General features: G+C 32.7%; 1 protein-coding gene across 2 annotated transcripts in view; it reads right to left on the bottom strand.

Annotated features, from left to right (window-relative positions):
• Positions 1 to 15,569: 15,569 nt before the first annotated feature.
• LOC124358889 (tachykinin-like peptides receptor 99D) overlaps positions 15,570 to 21,756 on the bottom strand; it is a 171,532-nt gene continuing 165,345 nt past the window's right edge. For both annotated transcript variants that reach the window (XM_046811132.1, XM_046811131.1), the window contains exons 7-8: positions 21,126 to 21,271; positions 15,570 to 19,276 (exon numbers count right to left, since the gene is read on the bottom strand). In XM_046811132.1, the coding sequence (XP_046667088.1) occupies positions 19,152 to 19,276; positions 21,126 to 21,271 (271 nt within the window). In that variant the 3' untranslated portion in view covers positions 15,570 to 19,151. The remainder of the gene's footprint in view (positions 19,277 to 21,125; positions 21,272 to 21,756) is intronic.

Here is a 21,756-nt window from a genome sequence, read left to right as displayed (position 1 = left end):
AGAGCTCATGTAATATCTCAAATTTATTTCTTTAATTTTACCTTGAGCTGATTATTTCAAATACATTTATAGTGAGGACATATCAAAATTAAATGTTCTACTCCTTCTGTGTACCCTAAGCTAAGTGGGGTAAAATGAAAAATGAAGTAGGTTTTTAATTATGTCTTATTTATAGATGTATGGCTTATTCTTAATCTACATATGTTGACTTTATCTAATCTGTTCATCTTAATACAATTAAACCATGAGTTTGAGCGTTATACCTCCCGAGTATTTCAATACCATCGTGCTTTAGGGAAATATCAACTCTTGAATACTTTAAAATACTTAAAATACATTAAGTAATGCATTGTTTTATTGACAGCTGCTTACCGGTGCTGCTAATAGTACAATAACATCACTATTTAATACATTTAACTCCATACCAAGAAGTAGAAAAGTAGTTTTAACATTATCTAGAATGCAGTACTGAAAGTTAATTAAAGTGAGGTTGAAAGGCATGTTCAGTGACTGATGAGATAGTAATCTTTCACTCTACAAGGCGCGGCGGTGTTACCATATCGCTTCTTACTATCAGCGTTTTCGATATAACATTGTTAGTAGACACATATTGTCTGCTTAATGTACATGTCGTCTTCAAACTAGTTACATTTACAAAAATACGTAGAAATGTTGTACGTAACCTGATGGTATTTGTTTATTTCAAAATATTTTGAGATGTATCTGTAATTTTTCATGAACAATAAACAGTCATCAATGTTAATGCGGAGTGTTAAAAAGCAGAATCAGACTCTATCAGGTCATTATCCTGTACGCTGCTCTGGGATAAATTGTTTTAATAACACTTGGCACGTTTTAATATATATGAAACAAAAATGAATTTAAAAAGGTGCATGCCTCTTCATGAGTTTGGTAGAACATTAATGCATATTTTTACGATAATAGTAACTGCACTAAAAAAGTACCAAAAAATAAATGTATAAATTAAGCTGAATAGAGTAATTTTTTTAACACGTTCGCTGCAAGCCACTGTCCGGACATTCCCGTGACCCTCGCCAAAACTGCGAGGCACTGTCCGGACAGTGCCAGCGAAACAGCTGAAATTTCACATGTTTATTGCTATTATGAACCAGTAGGAAAACAATAAAACACGTGTTCCTAATTTCTTTTCCCTTGTGTTATTGTTTTCGTGAGTAGACGTATTAGCAGCTAGGCTTGTTTACAAATTGGATAGGTTATTACTACAAAATTAAAAGTAAGGTAATCTTTTACCGGTATTGCGATTTTATCTATATGTGTGGTATCAATATTTTTCTTGTACACATTATACACATATTTTGCTTTTTTTATACAGTATGTATTGTCTCCTTAGTAAATTTATTCAAACGATATTTTTATTTGTTTTACTGTGCGGACAGCACGTGGCGGCGATCTGTACCGCGGGCTCTGTGGGTGTTTTACGCTATGTGCGGGACTACTGTCCGGACAGTAGCGTTGTCTAGCAACGGAACCTGATGCATATCAAAGTCGATTGAAGTATTCTTGCTACTTTTGGACATCACACAACAAATTTGGTAAGTTATAGTTAAATTTTATATAGCCCGTCATATGTTAACATAAATGATGCCATGCCAAAAATGCGGGCCACTGTCCGGACAGTCCCGATGATTACGAACGCATAAGAACGTAATATAATCCAATATTATTATTTTATAGCGCATCAAACCAAAATAACGCCAATTCAACGAAAATAGCAAGTTCGAATTTTGCAGAATATCGGGTACATCATTGGCCGCTCTTGCCGCAGCGAACGTGTTAAATATTTGACATTTGATTATAAAATTTATAGATTTGAAAGACATATATTAAAATTCGGAGACTAGATTTGTTTGAATTGCACTCTTGCGTAATATTACCAATAATAATCAGTCGTCTGTATAAGAGAGTTGAAAGACAAGATTTCTCGTGATTGGCTGAAGATTAATAATCCCTTTTTCACCGGAATGCTTTATATTGAACAATGCTATGAAATGCATGTGAATGAAATAAAATTTTAACATATTATGTGGAAAATATTTCTAGATAAACTTCATTTTTATGTTTTAGGGTTAGCATGAAACCACTTATACATCTAAGAAAACTAGGTCTGTGGTGGTGCAGGGTTATTAAAGTGTATCACCAAAGACTAGAGATATTTCTGTGCTGTCTTTCAGTAGGCCGACAAAATTTCTCATTTGTCGCCCTCGAGAATATAGAAATGTTTTTTCCTGTGTCTATCTGTATCTCTGCCACAGAAAGAGGCATATATTTTAAATTATATAAACATCTCAGTGAAGCTGGTTATAAACCACGTGGTGTAGCTTACTACTACACTATTAAAAATAGAAAGCGTTTAAATAATATTCCATTCCAGATAAGTCGTTTTCCACAGAACAAAGTGGAAGGATTAGCAACGCGTACTTAAAGCCGATAAAGTCACGCTTATGCTACACTTCAACTTGTAGTTACACTACACACGTTGGAAGTGAAAGAGTTCTATGTACTAATAACTAGTAGAGATAATAAAACTGTGCTTTTGCTCTTTTCTTTACATCAAAATTGCTAAACAATCAATTCTGCCAAAACTTATAATTGCTTTACTTACTGTTAAGTACAATTCTATAATTTTCTATGTTTTGAAAACTTTCGTAAATTGGTAACGCTACAATAAAAGACATAAAGCCATTGGAGAGGAAGTGAAATGTTGTATACACTGATTAGCATACTTTACTGCAACGGATTTTAAGTTAAATTGGTTACAATTTCATTTAATTTATTTTTCTCTAGTGATAAAACACTGTAAACTACATTGAATATAGCATTGTTTTATTTTTTATGTGTAAAATTAATTTAAATTATCTTTTTTATATCACAATAACCAAAAATGTTATTCTAATTTACAATAAATAATAACATGTTACGAAAAGAGCCTAAGATCAATTGCATATTTGGGAAACCATCTGACTGGCCTAGAGTAAACTATAATTTTTATTAAACTAACTAAACGTATAAATAAACTTTCTAAAAATATATGAACTACGTTTTTTAACAAATTATTCTAACTTTAAAATAATATCACTTCAAAATCGTTAAAAATAAAATAAAATACAACAATTTAGATTTTTCAATATTACAAGAAGTATTAATTAAATAACACTAAGCCCTAATTGCTAAATATTTTTATGAGAAATTTAAACTCACCTTCAATTTAAAGCGTTAAATATAACTTTAATATGTACAATGATTAAGTGGAAGCTGCAAATACTAATATAAAATCTTATAATACAGCTGTAGGTTTCTTTTCCTGTAGGTTTAAGTGTGATTTGTAAATCTCTTGATTCTATAAATTGATACGCTATCTTTTCAAAATATTATTTTCGTAACATTTAAAATAAAGCTAACGTTTCTCATAATGTAAAGACATATTTTTATTCCTTCAACCTGATTTGAAATATCTCTGAATAAATTTAGACTCCCGACACAAACGGAAAGCTCCCTAAGCGAATGCGACGTATGATTTTATACCCCCCCCCCTTACCAATCCCCCCAACTGACGTTGTTATCTTTGCGGTGGAACTGATTGACATGCTGCCGAAGTCAGCTCAGACCTGACATTATTCGACACTCACTATTTGAAACTTCTCCGATAAACAAAATTTTGTTTTATACAATTTATACCTTGATTTGAGCTACAAAAATTCCTCAAAAATCTTCAAATATTTAGATATTACCTAAATGTTTTACGTAGTATTATAAGTTATTACTTGTAATGATAGTTTTTTAAATAGTAATTTATTAATTCAGACTTGAAAAAATTTCATAATTTTATATATTTTTTTCGATATTGTATGATGTGTAAAAGATTCTTTGAGGAATTGTAATCTTTTTAATTCAATCTAACTAATAATAAAAACAGTGGTATTTTGTTATTATCCAGAGGCCAATGTTTTTGGGAAATGGGGACCTAAAAAAACTACAATATTAAAAAGGGCATAGGTTTTATTGTAATTTTCTTTGATTTTTACACCATTTACATATAATTACGACGTTAGTTTTTTTTATTTACCTCCCAAAAGGAAACGATGTCCGTGAAAATGAGATTACTCTGTCATTATGTAATACTTGTTATTACGTGATATATGTAGGTTTAGATTAGATTATCGTAAATAAGTCACTAGTACCAAAGATAAAAGTAACCATTACGGGCGCTCACGTGATCTGAGCTTGAATTTGGGTATTATCTCGAGGGATGTTTTCTTTGAGCCGGAAATGTGAGTGCCATCACTGATGGCCATGGGCATTTGCGATCGGTACTTTCCTGACTTCAGACTTCGTCACAGACCATCCAAAATTTCCGACGTAAGATCATGTTGAACGTTCTGGCACTTATGTCTAAAGAAGAAAAACGTCACATGAGCGCTCTTAGATATTAAATTTAACTTTTTATATTTATAATACGTACGTATGTATTTACCAGCCTATAGAGCCTAATAACACATAGTAGATAGATATAAAGTTACCTCCTTCTCGCCGACATCGCTTCCTTTTGGAAGGCAGAAAACAATAACTGATCGTCAAAATGATATATAATTTTCACAGTAAAATAAATCAAATCTATTCCTTTAAATAATGTAGTAATGGCTCTGTAATAAAAAGTCCTTGAAATATAGTGGTTTACAGATAATACCAAAGTGCCAATTTAATTTAGAATGAAAATTTATATTTTGTGAGAGGCTTTTCTAAACAAGCATTGGTCAAATATCCTGTTCATTTGAATACCGGTATAAAAAATCGTGTTTTTTATATAATATCCATAGGTCATTGAGATACTGTATTTTTGACGCATGTATTTTTATGAACTGTGTGCATTTGGAAATGAAATTTTATAATTCGATTCATTATAAAAGTGCAGGTATTTCGAAAACAAACTAACCGGAAACAACAGTATACTAGCAAGCCCAAACCATTACTATATTTCATCCATAATGAATTGAAAACTATAGCGTTAAAAGTAATTAAAAACTACAGAAATGTTTTTATTGGTTATAATGTCTCAAACAATAAACCAAAGTTCATTGCTTTAATAATCTATTAAAATATTAACGGACTCGAAGTGCATTAAACATTACTCAATAAACTCGCTTAAGTCTATGTGCCTGCTTAAGTTTGATATAATACCCTGCTAATAAGAAAAAATGTTTCACACTTGCAAATAAGCGTGTTGTAAAACACGTACTGTACATCCTATTTAGCATGTATTGATAATAAATAAAATATGTATGCCTATCGCATTTGAAATCAGACGTATTTTTATTTAAAGCTTTACTACATCCCAATTTAGTTTTAATTCTAATAAATTATTAATATTGGTTGGATTTAATATTTTTAAATTATGAAGAAAATTCCGTAGCAAATAATAACCATCTGTGAGTGTGTTAAAGAAGAATGCCACGTACATTGTAGAAAATGTGTGGTCGATACAGCATACAAAACTATTCAAAGGCACAGCCTACACCGAGGAGCGAGGGCTTTAATGTAGTGAGACCCCACTTCATCTTTTCTAAAGCTTTTTCTTTCCATGCTTTAGGGCAGATAATAATTTTAATGAGTGTCTTCCACCAGAAAGGATAGGGAGTCTTCAATGAAACGGTTACGCACTCTCTCCATGATGAGATTGAATATTAATCTATCATTTATTTAGGCCAGGTTGCTTTCAGTAAATAAGTAATTTAATGCTTTTAAACATAGAAAATCGCGTAAATTGTTAATAGACATTAAAACGATATTCGTTTTAGATATTTATTTTAACAGCATTTATGACTGTATGTGGATGTTTCGTAGTATTTCAACAGATAATCTTATCAAATAAAAGGAATTTTGTTTTGGCTGTATAAATAAACGGACGAGCATTAACGAAGCCTATCACTCAAGAGGCAGGAAAACCTTGATTTCTGTGCCTCCGTGTGCCTCTCAGCACGATTTATTAAAACTAAAATATTATATAAACTTGAAAAGTGGCAAGTATATTCATTTGCACCCTGGCAATGTTCGAAGATGGAGCATGTCAACTCCATGGGATTTTACTGGGCATTAGTGTAGGACACCATGATGGCAACGAGGAAATAGCAGAAAAAATAAACTCACCTGAAGAAGAGATCAGATTGCAGATCTCGAAACGTAGTGTTACTGATTTCTTGTTTCACTGAACGATGGCAAATGTTCGGAAAAATCCCGTTTCCTTCAAAATAAACTCGTAAATAAAAAGCAACTTTTACGTAACTAGATAGGCATTTGAAGGTATAATTTATTGTACAGTAATGTATAAGATTTTTCAAAATATAAAACATTAAAAATTCCTTAACTGGTGGATATTAAATTTAAATCTATGACGTAATGTTTTGGATTTGATTCTAGGATTCACGGTTTTTTTTCCATTAGGGCGGCCTACTGCCATGCCCTTAAGCCTCAAGGGCTTTTTTAGCCCCCCGGAAACACACTATGAGGCCTACCAGTCTATGATTTCAGCAGTTCCACAAACCGCCGAAAACTACCTATTAGGTCCTCCTGGGGAAATTCACCACCCTTGTCCAAACTACCAAAGATGGCATACAGCTCCCTTGCTATTGAAGGGCAATCAAAAAGCAGGTATTCAGCAGTTGCATCCTGCTCGTGACACATTCTACAGAGTGGATCCTCCTGAAGGATGCCGACTCTGTGAAGATGCTTCCTCAGGTGACCATGTTCCGTGATAAGACCAATAACCCGAAAATTGATCTATTTAGTGAGAGAAGGTCCGACGCCACTCTAGAGGAAGGCGACTGTAATGCCATTCTGCTCATTCTCAAGCCCGGATGCAACCTCCACCTTCTCTCATGCTCCGCGCGAACCCATTTGGAAACAGCCCTAAAGGATTCACACCTTGGAATACCGCAGAACGATTGAGGGCCAGTCATAATTGACGCTGAGCTTCGGTTGGCTAGGGAATCAACTCTTTCGTTTCCAGGGATCACCCCATGACCAGGAACTTAACAAACGGTCACATTGTTGATTCTTGCAAGGGAGGAAACGGCTTGATAGCAATCTCAAACTAGTTTGGATTTGATCACACAAGAGTCCAGCGCCATCAGTTGTGCCTGACTCTCCGTGTAAATATTAACCGTCTTTCTCCAGACGAAGATTCCCACGAGCACATTCCATAATAGCTGCGATCCCCGCCTGAAAAACTGTCGGATACGGACCTATAGAGACCACCAGCTTCCTACATGGTCTCACTCCCACAATTCCAGCGCCGGTGGCGCTTTTTGTTTTAGGGCTGTCTGTGAACCATTCAAGCATTCACGGTATTAATAATATAGTTTAAATTTAAAGCTAGTTACATTTTTGTCAATTGTTACTTCATTTTGGATGTAGGTATTTTATTTATACAAGAATGCTTCCTTCGGACAATGCCGTGATCGTGTGAAATACAATACACTAATAGAACCTGATCAGGTTGCTTTGATCTGTTAGGATATAATGTAGTTTAAATAGCTTACTAATTTACAAAGAGATTTTTAACGTAGCATTAACCTAAAATTTAGCAGTCATTTTCAATACTGTGCTTACATCTGCATAAACATATTAAGGGGGGTCGGAACGAATTTTCGTCAAAATTAATCGATTTTTTAGATTTTTAGCTATCTAAATTCCTCTACTTTTTTAGCTTTAATTTGATACCAAAATTACTGTTATTATTATTGGTACTTTGGGATTATACCGACCACACCCAGACATTAATCGTTATTTCACATTTCGTTTCTACTGATTACTAGATTAGCGTAGAACAATATTTCGTCAATATAAAACAGGAATTGTCTTATCGCAAACCCCTCCCCATCCTCAGACAGAGGTTCAAAGTCGAGCGTCTAGTAGATAACGTGATTGCAGTCTCGCCGCCCGTTCAGCTGGTGCATCGCTTTGTTGTACTTCCGTGTTTTACCTCTACATTTCTCCAAACACAAAAATTCAACAAAAACAATCATTTACCAAACTAAACTCTTTATTAAAAAAACACTAAAACTTGTTTTTATTCTTGATCACATTCCGCCACCCAAAATGCGAGTGCCTCCGGCCATCAGCGCGGGCCTTGGCAGCACCTTCGGTGCTGCCCCGCGCTGATGTCGATGAAAGAAAAACATCCCTCGAGATAGTACCTATCAGTAAAATATCAAATTCTAGAGGGGCTAATCAGAAATATAAATTGAATTGTAATGGAAAGGCAATTATGTACCGTGCAAATTCACGTGATGCCGCGCGGCCTGCCGTAATCAGGATTCTCGAGATAAGATAAGATAACAGCGACAACAATACCGATCACAATACCTGGAAATGCTTGTAAGTTTGTAATTTTGTAATTGAAGAGTTGTTTTTTCGTTCTATCATGTTTGTTTCTATAAATTTCTATTTTTGTGTTCTTCATACTAGTGTGGTCGGTATAATCCCAAAGTTACCTTATTATTATATTTATTTTTTTTTATGAGACATTTTATTACAGTATGCACCGTAGTTTTTTCGTGGCTCCCACCACGCCAACTGGGCTTCAATATAGTACTCACTCTAAAACTGTTACGAAAGATTTTTTTTGTTATTATAGCTGTGTTGGCAACACTTCATCACGTGATACACTTTGGTTGTGTCAGTCAGATGTTCTGTTTATTGTTTGTCTGACTTGTTGGTTATGTTTGTGTTTGTAATGTTGTGACAGTGATTGTTTATGCTTCAATGGTGAAATTTAGTTACCAAGTTATTGAAAGTGGTTGTAGTTTATATTTTTATTCGAAATGCCTCGCGTACCTAGTAAGACATTTAGAAAACGTTAAAAGTTTATTCAGTGGGGTACCAGCTTGGAAGACAAACAATGGAAGTGGTGGTGATACTTCTGCTAGGCCTAGTGTTAGCTCCAATGTCACTGAAACTTACGCCTACTCCTGGACCAAGTGATGATTGTAATCTAAATAAACAGAGCACATCAGGGAAAAAGTTAGTTAGTAGTTTAGATGAGTATGAGCAATACATAAGTATGAGTAACAATTGTAGTAATGATATTATAAACTTGCTGAGTTTTGAGAAGTTGCTTTTAGACATGGCGGTTTGCTCTCAATGCAATGGTTCACTTTCACTTCAAACAAGTAACAGAGTAGGCCTATCTGTGACAATTGAAATAAAGTGTAATGAGTGTGGATTTTCTGTATCATCTAGTAACAGTGAAAAATTAGGAAAACCGTAGATCAGAAGTAAATGTTCGAGCAGTTTATGCTTTTCGCTGTATTGGGAAGGGGGAGCAGGCAGCGAAGACATTTTGTTCAGTTATGAACTTACAAAGCCATCCTTCTTTTCAAGGTATACAACAAAAACCCTTGCAGCAACAGCAAAAGAAATTGTGAAGAAGAAATGAAACAAGCAGCCACAGAAGCTGTGGTTGAAAATGATGGCGATATGAATATAACTGGTATTTTTGACGGAACCTGGCAGCGCCCGCGCCATGTCTCACACAACGGTGTTATTACTGCTATTGCCGCTAATACCGGGAAAGTAGTAGATGTTAGGGTATTTAGCAGATTTTGTAGGTGCAAAAACAGACTAAATCAACAACATGAAGGTAATTGTGCTGCTAACTATGCCGGGACAAGTGGTGGAATGGAGGTGGCCGGTGTTGTTGACATGTTCAGGAAATCAGAGGCTACTAGGGGTATCAAATACAGATATTACTTAGGTGACGGCGACAGTGCTGCATTCCAACCATTCAAAAGGAAGCCCCTTATGGCCCAGAGTATGTAACAGAAAAGTTAGAGTGTATAGCTCATGTTAGAAAACGTATGGGCACCAGGCTCCGAACTCTAAAGACTTAAAATAGGGAAAAAAGATCTTTCCGATGGTAAAAAGATAGGAGGCCGTGGTCGCTTGACTAACTCTGTTATAGATGAAATACAGACATATTATGGTCTGGCAATTATGAGGAATACAGATAGTTTGCAGAAAATGAAAGCAGCAGTCTGGGCGACTTACTTTCATCTTGTTTTCATCTAACGCTGAACCTGCTCATGCACTATGCCCCAATGGACCTGATACATGGTGCAAATTCAAGAAAGCTATAGCTGAGGAAAAAACCCATACAATCATAAGGACCACACCCATCTGCCTCCAATTGTTATGGATGAAATAAAGCCTATTTTCAGGGATCTCTCCTCAAGAGCATCTGCTGCGTAGTGTCTGCACGGGGGGCACGCAGAATCCTAGCGAATCCCTGAACAGTGTCATCTGGTCTCGGGTTCCTAAAGCAGTTTTTGTAATGAAGAATACCTTGGAACTAGGAGTGTGTGAAGCAATAGCTACTTACAACCGTGGTAATATTATAAAGTGTAAAATTTTACACAAACTTGGAATCAATCCTGGGTCAAACTGCATCCGTGTCATGAAGGAGCTTGACGAGGTGCGGATAAAAAAAAATCGGATAAAGCTATGCAAGAAATTGAAAAACGGTGCCGTAAACAGCTCAGCATTGCCAATAAGAGGTTAGAAGATGTTTATGAAGATATGGAAGACCCTGACAACCCTTCCTATGGAGCAGGCATGCACTAAGGTAGGTTTTTTTCCGTTTTTCATAATAAAGTTGGTTTTTTGGCGTTTTCCGAAAAGTAGATTTTTTTACATTTAGGTACACATATATCAAAAACTACTAAAGATATCCAGTTAATTCTTTTTTTGTTGTGTTCCCCACACTTATATCTTTTGTTTTAAGCGATGGGTTTTATGATATTCCTATTTTTAAATTTGTCATTAAAAAAATATACAAATAACATCCGCAAATATTTAATGACTAATTAAAAAAAAGATTTTTTTGGGAAAACATTTTTGAGAAATAGAAACCAATCGCTCTAATTAAAGATTAAGGTGTGGGGAACACAACAAAAAAAGAATTAACTGGATATCTTTATTAGTTATTGAGATATGTGTACCTAAAGATATGGTATTTTACATAGGGAAGATAGGACATGCCGACCCCCTTAAAAGTCCCAAAAACATAATTTCCCGCTAAATTAAGAAGGAAAGAGGCAAAACTACCAAACATTTCGTTGTGAAACATATCATATATTATAAATATCTCAAATATAATGAGTTGCACAGCTTACGCAATGAATCAAATAGTGACATATCTCGTGCATTAAATAATATAATATATGTCAAATACCGTCGACCACAAAGCACTATAAATGCAAAAACATTTAAAATGATCTAGTACGTTTTGTTGAATAACTATACTATCTTAAAATATTTAAAATTTATCAGATTGGCCGAATAAGACAAAAACGCTCCGGTAATAAATACAATGTAGGAGTAGAGCAGAAAATTTACATATACAGTTCATTTCATTCTCAAGATGTATTTCGGACAGACAGACATACAGACCATTATAAAATAAATATTGACACAAAAGGACGCATGATATAACTCATTCTTGTAGAAATGTAGTTCATGGAAAATTTAAGGCCTACACATGATATATTTCTCGACATAACTTTCCATATGATGCATTCACGTTTATGCTCATTAAAGTGGTTTTAATGTAAATTTAAAATTCCACACACCAAATCACTATTACATAATGTTGAATGTTTTAGGCTACATATATTAGTACGTCAAATGTCTGAATTTCTTACATGTGTATGTAGTTTGCTAAAAAAATTATTTATTCTACTTTTTTACTCATTGCCATTGGTAAGATCAATGTAAAAGTATTCGTTACCGATCAGACTAATTCCATTGTGTTATCATTCACCATCATCAAACTCGGTGTTACTTATAAAAAAGTGAAGCCTTATGCACAATTCCTAGTCTATAGGTCAGTTCGTTTTCGAGATGTCGTGCGGACAGACAGACAGACCGATATACAAACATACAGAGAGAAATTATTTATTTCAAGGCCTCCGAGTGATAGGCTTAATTAGACAAAGTTATATTTGGATGGATCACCATTTTGGGAACACTAGATATTCATTTTCACTCCATAATTCGGATGACTGAGTTTGATTCGGTTAAGGGTAAAGCTGACAGTCTAATTTGAGGTTTTATGCGACATAAAAGGGAACGGTTGAGCGGCAACCCAAGTGCCTTTTCCGCAACAAACAGCCGGGACTAAAATGAGAGTGGGAGCGTAGCGAAGCCAGCTTGTTGTAAATCTTGTTGTTTTGCAGAAAGGAGAGACAGCCTTTTGTAAACAATATATGCTGATTTAGTCGGCATGTTTCTTTTGAGGAGAATAAAATGATATAGATAAATAAAGGTAGCTCATGAGAAGGAAAATATATAATTTCCATATCAAATGTCTGAATAAATATTTTCAAAGCTATGTAAAATAGCTTATGTCTCGCAACTCACAAAAATGATTGTACCTCCCGGCTTGGGCAAGTATACCTCTAAATTAGTCGTGCTCGCCCATGCGTTGTTACATTTTGGAATCTTATTAACAATTGCAAGATTGTTGATGTCTTTTTTGCATATTTGCCCTGAAAAATTGTCAATAGGCGCCATTTAGTTAACACTAGAAGAAATAACGTAGTTATATTTTTAGGTTTATTTCTTTTTTAATAAGGTATGTATATAAAGTTTAGCATTTGCAGTTTAACTAGATCCAGAGATTATATTTTTTATAAATGAAAAAATTGCCGGTAGTGGCTAAAATACACATTTATTGACATGTGTTTGTATGACATGTTTTGTTTTAAATCAGCCACATACGTTCTTGACACTCTTTTCTACACAACTTTTATATATTTAGCACTTAATAAAAAGGCATCCAGGAGATTACCAATATGTAAAAGAAACTATAACAAAAATTAATGCAACCTCCGTTAAGAACACTTTGATCTGATGATTGATACAAATCAACAGTTTCATAGGAATGAATAATAAATCTTGCGTTGTATCCGAAGTATATTTAACAGTAGGCGGAGTTGTAAGCTTACTTGGCAGTCAGGAATATTTGCTGTTCAAACAGTCCAATCCTTTGAAGTGCCTTGCAGCCTAAAATAGGAGAGAAGTTGGTTTCTCTTGTTTGCCGTAGAGCTCTAAAGCAATACCACACGAGAAACGTTAAAGTACCGATTGGAACACGTTGGCAACTTTTCATTGCTTACCTGAACTTTGAATATCACAGGATCAAGCAAACATATTGGAATGTATCCGGAAATAGTAATTGGTTGAACACTGACTCAGTATAGTGGCAAAAGTTCTCTACAATCTGCTTAGTGCCTGCCCGCAAGACATTGTAGAAGAAATTGAGCTGTACAGATTAAATAGATTAAATAGTGTATAAATCTTCATATACAGGCATGAACAAGTTCAGTAATGTTACATGTGCTTCCATGTGATTGGCCTGAGCGTTCTCAAAGACTAACTGTCAAACTGTTGCCCAAAAATTATTAGACCTATTGACTTTAGATTTTGAGTCAAAATTCATGTTTGAATTTTTAAAATCATGTTTAGTGTTTATCCTTCTCCCATCGGGTTTGACAGCGTTAGTGAAGGGCGTTATAAAATTATTTCTCTGTCTGATTATATGCTAGTCTGTCTCTCAGCAATATGTGTCATGGATATGTCAGACCGAAATAAGCTTTAGATTTGAAATGTGCTTAAGACATTTGCGAAGCACGTAACTCAATAACTGGTCTTGTCAAATCTACCCTTACAGTAGATTGAAAAATTAAAATTTTTTAAACCACATTAAATCTAACATAGGTGCATAATATAAAATGTTCAAGTTAGTTTTGTAACTGATATGGGAATGCATATAAAACATTTTCCAAGTTAACAGAAAAAAGTGCAGTTTTGTTCTTACCCCCAATTTTCAGATATATAGTGTAGGCTATGACAAATGGTGACATTTCATACACATAAAATATAATTATGAAATGTTTAGTGTGGCCTAATATGTGCTTTCGCAAACATTGTACAACCGTATGTTTTAATTTTTGAGTGAAGTTTTTTTCCATGATATTTTTCATTTTTAGAAAGGTAACAAACTCGATAAGGAGCTGATGTTTATATACTGTGTCTGATTCCTCCAAAGTCTCAATCAAATACAGGTACAACGACTTCTTAAATAGTATTAATAAATATCTTTTAAATAATCGTTACCTCCCATAAATAAACTTAAGACAATTTAAATCAAGTGAAAATAATGTCTCGAATCATGAATGATACTTTAAATGCTTCTAAATCTGAAAACAGGTATTACTGTTCTTACGTTATCATTTTAAGTATTCTGGAACTTTATTTAAAATGTGTAAATGTAACTTATTACTCAGAATGTAAGCTCAAGAATAATGCCCAAACGAACGGCCAAACTTTACATGTTCATGTGTTGGTTTGTTATAGCCTTTCATCTTCAGATGTTTCAAAGGTTACGAACCACTTCAGAATAATTCTGTTCAGTAGTTCTTGAAGTATATCGCACAAAGTTTAAAGGACGCTCTACAGTTATCTCACGTCTCGAAGTTTTACCAAAGTCTTAACAACTTCCCTAACCTAAAAATCAAACAGATTCTTTCCTTAAGTTTTTTATCACTAATTATGATAACTAAATTTAAATTAAACCATCCATTCTCGCTACCTATGCTAAGCATGTTAAAAACTCTTGATGATTTAGTACAACGAAATAATTTGTTTGAAATTTTCGGAGAGCAACCAAACTGAAGTCTTACAGATTTTGTAAATATAACTGTGTTCCTAATCATAAAATTAATTATGATATAAATAATACTGTTATGGAACAGAAGAATATTTTAAAAGCATTAACGAATAACTGCCTATGCATTTGACACAAGAAAATGTTCTTCTGAAAAAATAATGTATTAAACCATTTTTTCTAATATAAGGTTATCTCGTAGCAAAGCAAATGTCGGAATAAAGTCTTCCTACATTCTCGCTTATATAATAATACTTGGTTTATTACGTGTATCCAGGTTGTCTCTTAAAACCATTCGGATGTACAAATCTGACAGCTAACGTTTAATGGGGAAACTTTTCTTGTTTTTAGGGATATTTAAACATATTTATATCAAACCTTTAAACACAGTTTTTTTTATATGGCGGCTAGCTTTGTTTTTAATAATGTATTTTTTTATTATTGACTATGAAATATTTCATTTTGGAATCAATTTTTAAACTTAGGGTTTTCTTCGTATTTTTACGTCTTCCTTAATAACAAATATGATAAATCAATTGTTTTGAGTTATCTATAAGTTTTAATGTTTAGATAATAAAACAGCTAATAATGATAACAGATAAATAAAACTTCATCACCCTCAAATAACTATATAACAGACTATACTAACTTTCTATTAGACGGAATTCTTGTAACCATAATTCCAAATGTTGATTTCAGTACCGATTAATACATTGAACTAACTATTAATTTTACGTAGTAAAAGATTGGTTTACAATTTAATAAAGTTGTAGTAATGGGTAAAGGTAATAAAAAAATAATACGAGACTTAAAAAAGGGGGACAGTTTTATTTTACTGTACAATGTTTTATACAAAGCGTTTTACTTCCCTTACTCTAGTGTAGAAGCAAAGTTGCCTTAGATAATCTCAGTGGTGTAAGAATATTTAAATGGAATATTTGTATTAAATACTTCTTCTAGAAATATTCACTTTTTGCAGTTTAAAAATAAAGCTTGAAAGTTCAAATTTACAAAATACAGCATGAACTCTATTTGCTACCAAAGTACACAAATTAACCTTTTTTAAAGAGTCATAAATGTTTTCTTAAGCAGTCAAACATAGTATTCAGTTAAATAATGCAGTTTGTGCGTGATTTTAATAAATATTTTTGGTTTCAGTTCGAAGAAAGAAACATCGGATCGTTCCAATAAACAGGTTTCTTTAATGTAATTTAATTTTCCAAAATAGACACACAAAAAGCATGAAAACCTAAAACATCAGAAAAATTCAAATAACAATATTTATAATAAATAGTTTGAAGTCATTACTTAAAAATTATCATTCCACTCAAATGTCGTAAAGTAATAAACAATAAATTTATAATAATTTTAGTATTAGTTCTTCCAAAAATACGAGCATCGGCTATTGTTTCTTATTTTAAAATATAATATTTCACTTTTTAATAAATTTTACTAAAGTTAGAATGTACTACCTCCTAAGGTTAGACAATAATATATAATTTCTTTGATCCATAAACATATAGTATGACTTTGTACAAAACACTATATAAGTTATTTTAAACATTTCATAGTGCAATACATGTTCCAATAATAATAATATTACACATGACAGTGGCTATATATACAATTTATAACCCGTTGAGATCATCACAGATTTGAGGTCGCATATACATATACATCATATACAGGGTGCCCATAAATTACTCTACTGTATTAAACTTTTAAATTTTTCACATGGAATTAAGTTATAAATTTCAAATAAAATACACAATAATATTCTACTTTTGCCGTCTTTTGGTGTAATTTACGAAAACAATATATCATTAAAGTGTATGAATGTATAATCTTCTACCTTTCAAAACTTTTTAGTGTAAATAAGACTTGTTTTGAAAAATACAATATTAAGTTTCAAAATTGAGGCCATAGGCTACAAGGTTTTAAAACTGTGTACAAAATATAAAAATATCGTAGTTTTTTATCTGTTGGTAATAAACAGCTAATGGTTAAATCTAACAGCTCAAATTACATTTTAAGTTTGGCCAATTTGTATATTCGTAATGTATATTTATGGAGTGCCCGTTTTTTGACGAATTAAAAATTGAAATTTATTATATGTTGTGTTTAAAAAGCAGTTACGAAATATATAATTCGTTTAGTTTAATGAATTTATCATTTTATTTTTGTCTTAATTTAAATTAGATTGTTTACTAAACGTAATTAACAACAATGAGCTAGACATTTTAGTCAATTCATTTTATAATCGGCTATAAAAGTAAACTAATATCTGGGGTTTTATTATAATATTTAAAGAAATAAAACTAATAGCAGATTAATTGAGAAAATATCTTATAATGCATTTAACCAATTAATTAATAATAATAATTTAATTTACACGGTAAGAAATTATTATAATGAAATAGTGATCTTATCTGTGAAATGCATTATCTTATTATGAATCAGGAGTTATAGAACAACAAATTTATCCGTACATTAAAATTGCGCTCAATAAGTTGTTTACAGTAACTCAGTTACTATTTATGGAAGAGAATAAACTTTGCATGTTTAACCAAATATAAATCACATTTCACTAATACTAAATATTGTTCATACAATATTTCGTTTTTAAGAAACACTGTTATTGATATAACCACTGTTTTGAATCTTTTCGAATGGAACTTTTTTAGAAACTCGTCTCAATTATGCAAAAGGTTTGGCAAGACCTGAATATAAAAAGTGTATGAAAGTTAATGATAAATTCACTTCCCCTATAAAGAAAAACATACAAACGTACACGTAATAAATTAAACAAGAAGGATAATACTTTTAATTAACGTTTTTACTTATTTTGATCTGTAAAATCAAGTATTAAAATTTAAAAAGTAATTTAAGGACACACGATATATGTATTGTGTAGCAAAGGTAACAAATATACGAAGGAACTCACGATGACTGCACATATCTTAAAACAATTTTCAATATGATATTCAAGCCAAGTGGTCTTAGCGACAGAGGAACTCAACCAGTATCTTAACAATCCTATTCATCAACCAGCTTTTAAGATTGAGTATTCAATTCTATAGCTATGTTACCAATTAGTTTTAAAATGCAATACACTTATTTTTTTCTTTCTATTACATCATTTTTATTTATGTCAGATATCATGTATAATAATAATGATAGCATTTAAATTTGTCTGAAATACATAATATTTGAATTTTGTTTCAAATAAATTTAGTTCCAAGGTAATATAAGCATTAATAAAGCAAATGAAAAGCTAATGTTTTAGTACGTGACAAACAAATGCAAGCCTGGGTAGTGGCGCAATGTTGCCAACTGTAACGGAAGAATAACTAATGATTGGTTATTCAATTGAATTCAGCATTCGATCGATCGTTACTGCTCATCTTTACCTCTAATCTATTAGCTTGAATCCTTTACTTCCACGATTAAACTGTACTATTTACTCAGACCGTGAGCAAAAATACTAATCACTGAACGCCGAAGAACTCGTGGCGCCATATCATCCTAAGAAATTAGCTGATATGTCAATGTGGCAGCGCCGCATGGTAAGGGGGGAAGTGGGGTGCTGTAAAGATCTTTAGTTATATACGAGGGCTTTAGTTATATACGGCCCGGCTTGCAATGATATGTCTTGTACTATAGTAGTATACTAATCGTGTGCAGTAGCAAATATTGCAGCTTAACAATATTATACATTATATTGAGGAACATGTTTTTGATCATACTGAGGAAAATAAAGAAAATAAATCGCTTACATGATTATACATACCGGAAAAGCACTTTACGAAGAATAAAAAACATCAAGGTACTTAAGCCAATAAATAAGTTGTGAAAGTATTATTCAAGTACTACTGATATGTTATTAAATTGAAATTCTGTATCGATATATTTATTATAACAATATCTTTTTTAGGTTTTTACATAAGTTTTAACGTATTATAACGGCAGAGACCAAGAACAGAAGTAGACTGATGATCCATACGGGAGAGTCTGCCTATTCGGTTTCAACCAAATTGTCGTAGTGTTGACAGCCAAACATACAACGCGCTGTGCTGTCCCCCTACCCCGCAACACCACTTTCATCTCGCTACACCTAATTTCACAATATGATTACCAGTCTAATTCTATTATTTGCCACTGATAATAGGTACCTGTAATTTGCAATGAACGTGGCTATTGTAACACACGCTTATTCTTTCATTGCAGTACACAAATTAGGGTGTAAAAATCTATTCCAAGTGGCATCTTAGTTATAGAATTTTGGAATGACGTCATAGCATGCCTAAATGGCGAGTTCCTCTGAAGGCAAATTGCTTTAGTTATCCGAGGGCTATATCCAGGTCTGGACCCGGGCAGCCCTACTGTCCTGTCAGGAGTCACTTCCGTTGTTCTTCCACCTCCGGCGCGCTCTGTACCCTCCCTGTTGTTGGTAGTACGAGGGGGAGTCCCCGAGCGTGGTCAACCCTGTCTCCATTGAACCTGGCTGCAGTGCCCCTGGAAAGACGATCGGTATAAGTTTAGTTCCATTGTAAGCTGGCATTGTAAAGTCTTAAATGATTTTGGATTACATTCGATGTTGTTGGATTATTAATTACAAGATATAAAACTTTAGAAAAATTAACCTGTAAACTCCAAAGTGTTTCATTTCTTTCGTTGAGACTTGGTAAACAATATAATTAGCGAAATACACAAGGTTATTTTCTTATTCCCCAATTTAGGCTGTGCTTTTATCAAAGTTTATGCGCCACTTCAATGAGTTTTATTAATAATCAGTGAAGGTACTAATAGAAAAATAACATCAACTTGATGATAAAACCTGATACGTCTATGGGTTTGCCTACCATAGATCAAATATTTCGTATTTCTGAAAATTATTAGTTATCGATCAAACATCTTTCAAAATTACAAACCACCGGAATTTGAAATGGATATCTGGTTAAACGTGATATTTTGAATGATGGAGTATATTGGTATGGTAAAGTCTTCCTCCCAACTTCATGAATTTACATTAAATCGTTTATGAGATAATGATTTCCATAAACACACATGCATATAGACATGTACTAAAATAAGCTAGACACTAATACAGTAATAATATGACTAATTCAGTTATCGTATATTATTTGTCAGTTTCACATGCTGAACAACGTGGTTTACGTTTTTTATGAGTTTGGAGTATAATTTTTAAATTTATATTGCGTTATGTCCTCTATGAAATCATGAAAATTATTGCAAATTTTTAATAAAAATAGTAAAAGAATTGGTGGGAAACGGATTGATCAGGCGTTAATTGCAAAATTTGTGACTACTTATTGAAAAAATGACGTAATCTATATACTACGGTAATTATAATATTTTTGCTATAAAAATACAAGTAGTACAATATAATTGAGCTTGATTTAAATTAAATTGAGTTACATCAACAGCCTCGCATTTAGGGAAACTTACCCTAAAGCCTAGGCATTGCTATTGGTTTCTCTACCGTATTTGTGCATATTTTTTCAGTTATACTAGTGAATATTTGTCCTGAAATGTATTTAGACAATATAAATTTGGAAATTTACCACAATTCGAACATTTTGTCAAAGGATATATTATTTATGAATTCTGAAAAGTGAAAAATATTACACTTATGCAACAGTAACCTTAATATTTAGTTATAAGTATTTTATAGACACCATTGGAGAGCAAACGGAGGATGTCAGTCTTTGGGCTTGAATGAAATACAACACATTATATTTTGAATCTATAACTAAATTCGTCCTACAGACAACAGAAAAATTTTCCAGCCTTTTAGTAGTAGGCTTCGCTAACGATCAGCCAATTATATAATACTATGTATATTAAAATGTATAGTACGCTTTATTGTATGATGCTCGATTGCAGATTCTGCACTTAACAAACATATAATTTAGAAATAAAACCTTATTTTAATTCATTTACAATTATGTAGTTGTAACACTTCATTAACAATATATTTTTATAACCTATCAAAACTAATCTATTAAAATATATCTCACACGCAAAAACTACAGATTGATAAATAATACATAAAATGCATTGTAAAGGAAATACGTGAGATTCTCGTATTCTTGTTTGTTCAAAGTTGTTAATATTTAATGTGGATGTACTTATATTCCCATATTGCATAGTATATACGGACTTTTAGAATATTAATGTTCAAGAAATGGTACAGTTGACTTTCTTTGTTAACACTGTAGGAGAGAATATCTACGGATAATTTCGGAGAAATAACACATGAAGGTAATATGTAATAGTAAAGACTTAAAACATGAAATTTATCATTTTATAAACTATCAAAATATAGGTTATTATGTCGTACCATTACGGACTATACGGTATTGGGCCTCCGGGGAGCCAGAACAGCTGTTGTAACGACTGGTGACTGCTTCCCGTCGTGTAAGACCATCTGGCGTCACGTGCACGAAGGGGCAACACGAAAAGAACTGCTTGAAACCTCGCCGAAACCTAAGGAGTAAAGAAACATATTAGTTATTATAATTAAAGCAGCCGCTGTAATAAAACATGGCTTTTAAATTTGAATTTCTTTGAATTCAGATGCTAACTTTAATAATTTTACTGACTGTTTGTGGAATTGCAGATGTAACTGAAAACTAATTCATACTGTTATAATACAAATTTTATACGTATGTGATTTTGATTTACTTTTGAGGCGCTGGAAAATGTTAAATATTAACGTTTTCATTCGTCACACAATCAGAAATTACTTTTATTTTACACGTAGGTAATTTGCATGTAATAGTTGTGTAACCTATTCAATGACATATTACAATAATGTTTTCTCTTTCGTAAACACATTTAAAACATAAACACTATACTAGTGGTAATAATATATACATACAAAATAATTCCTTTCTTTTATGGTTCATTAAAAAAACCCTGAAAACTGTAAAAACAATATTGTAGTAAATGGAATTTATAGTGTAACATGT

Source organism: Homalodisca vitripennis, chromosome 4 (genome assembly GCF_021130785.1).
Source record: "Homalodisca vitripennis isolate AUS2020 chromosome 4, UT_GWSS_2.1, whole genome shotgun sequence".
In the NCBI taxonomy this organism is placed as follows: domain Eukaryota; kingdom Metazoa; phylum Arthropoda; class Insecta; order Hemiptera; family Cicadellidae; genus Homalodisca; species Homalodisca vitripennis.
Note: the sequence above shows the minus strand (reverse complement) of the source record. Positions and strands in the feature narration are given on the sequence as shown.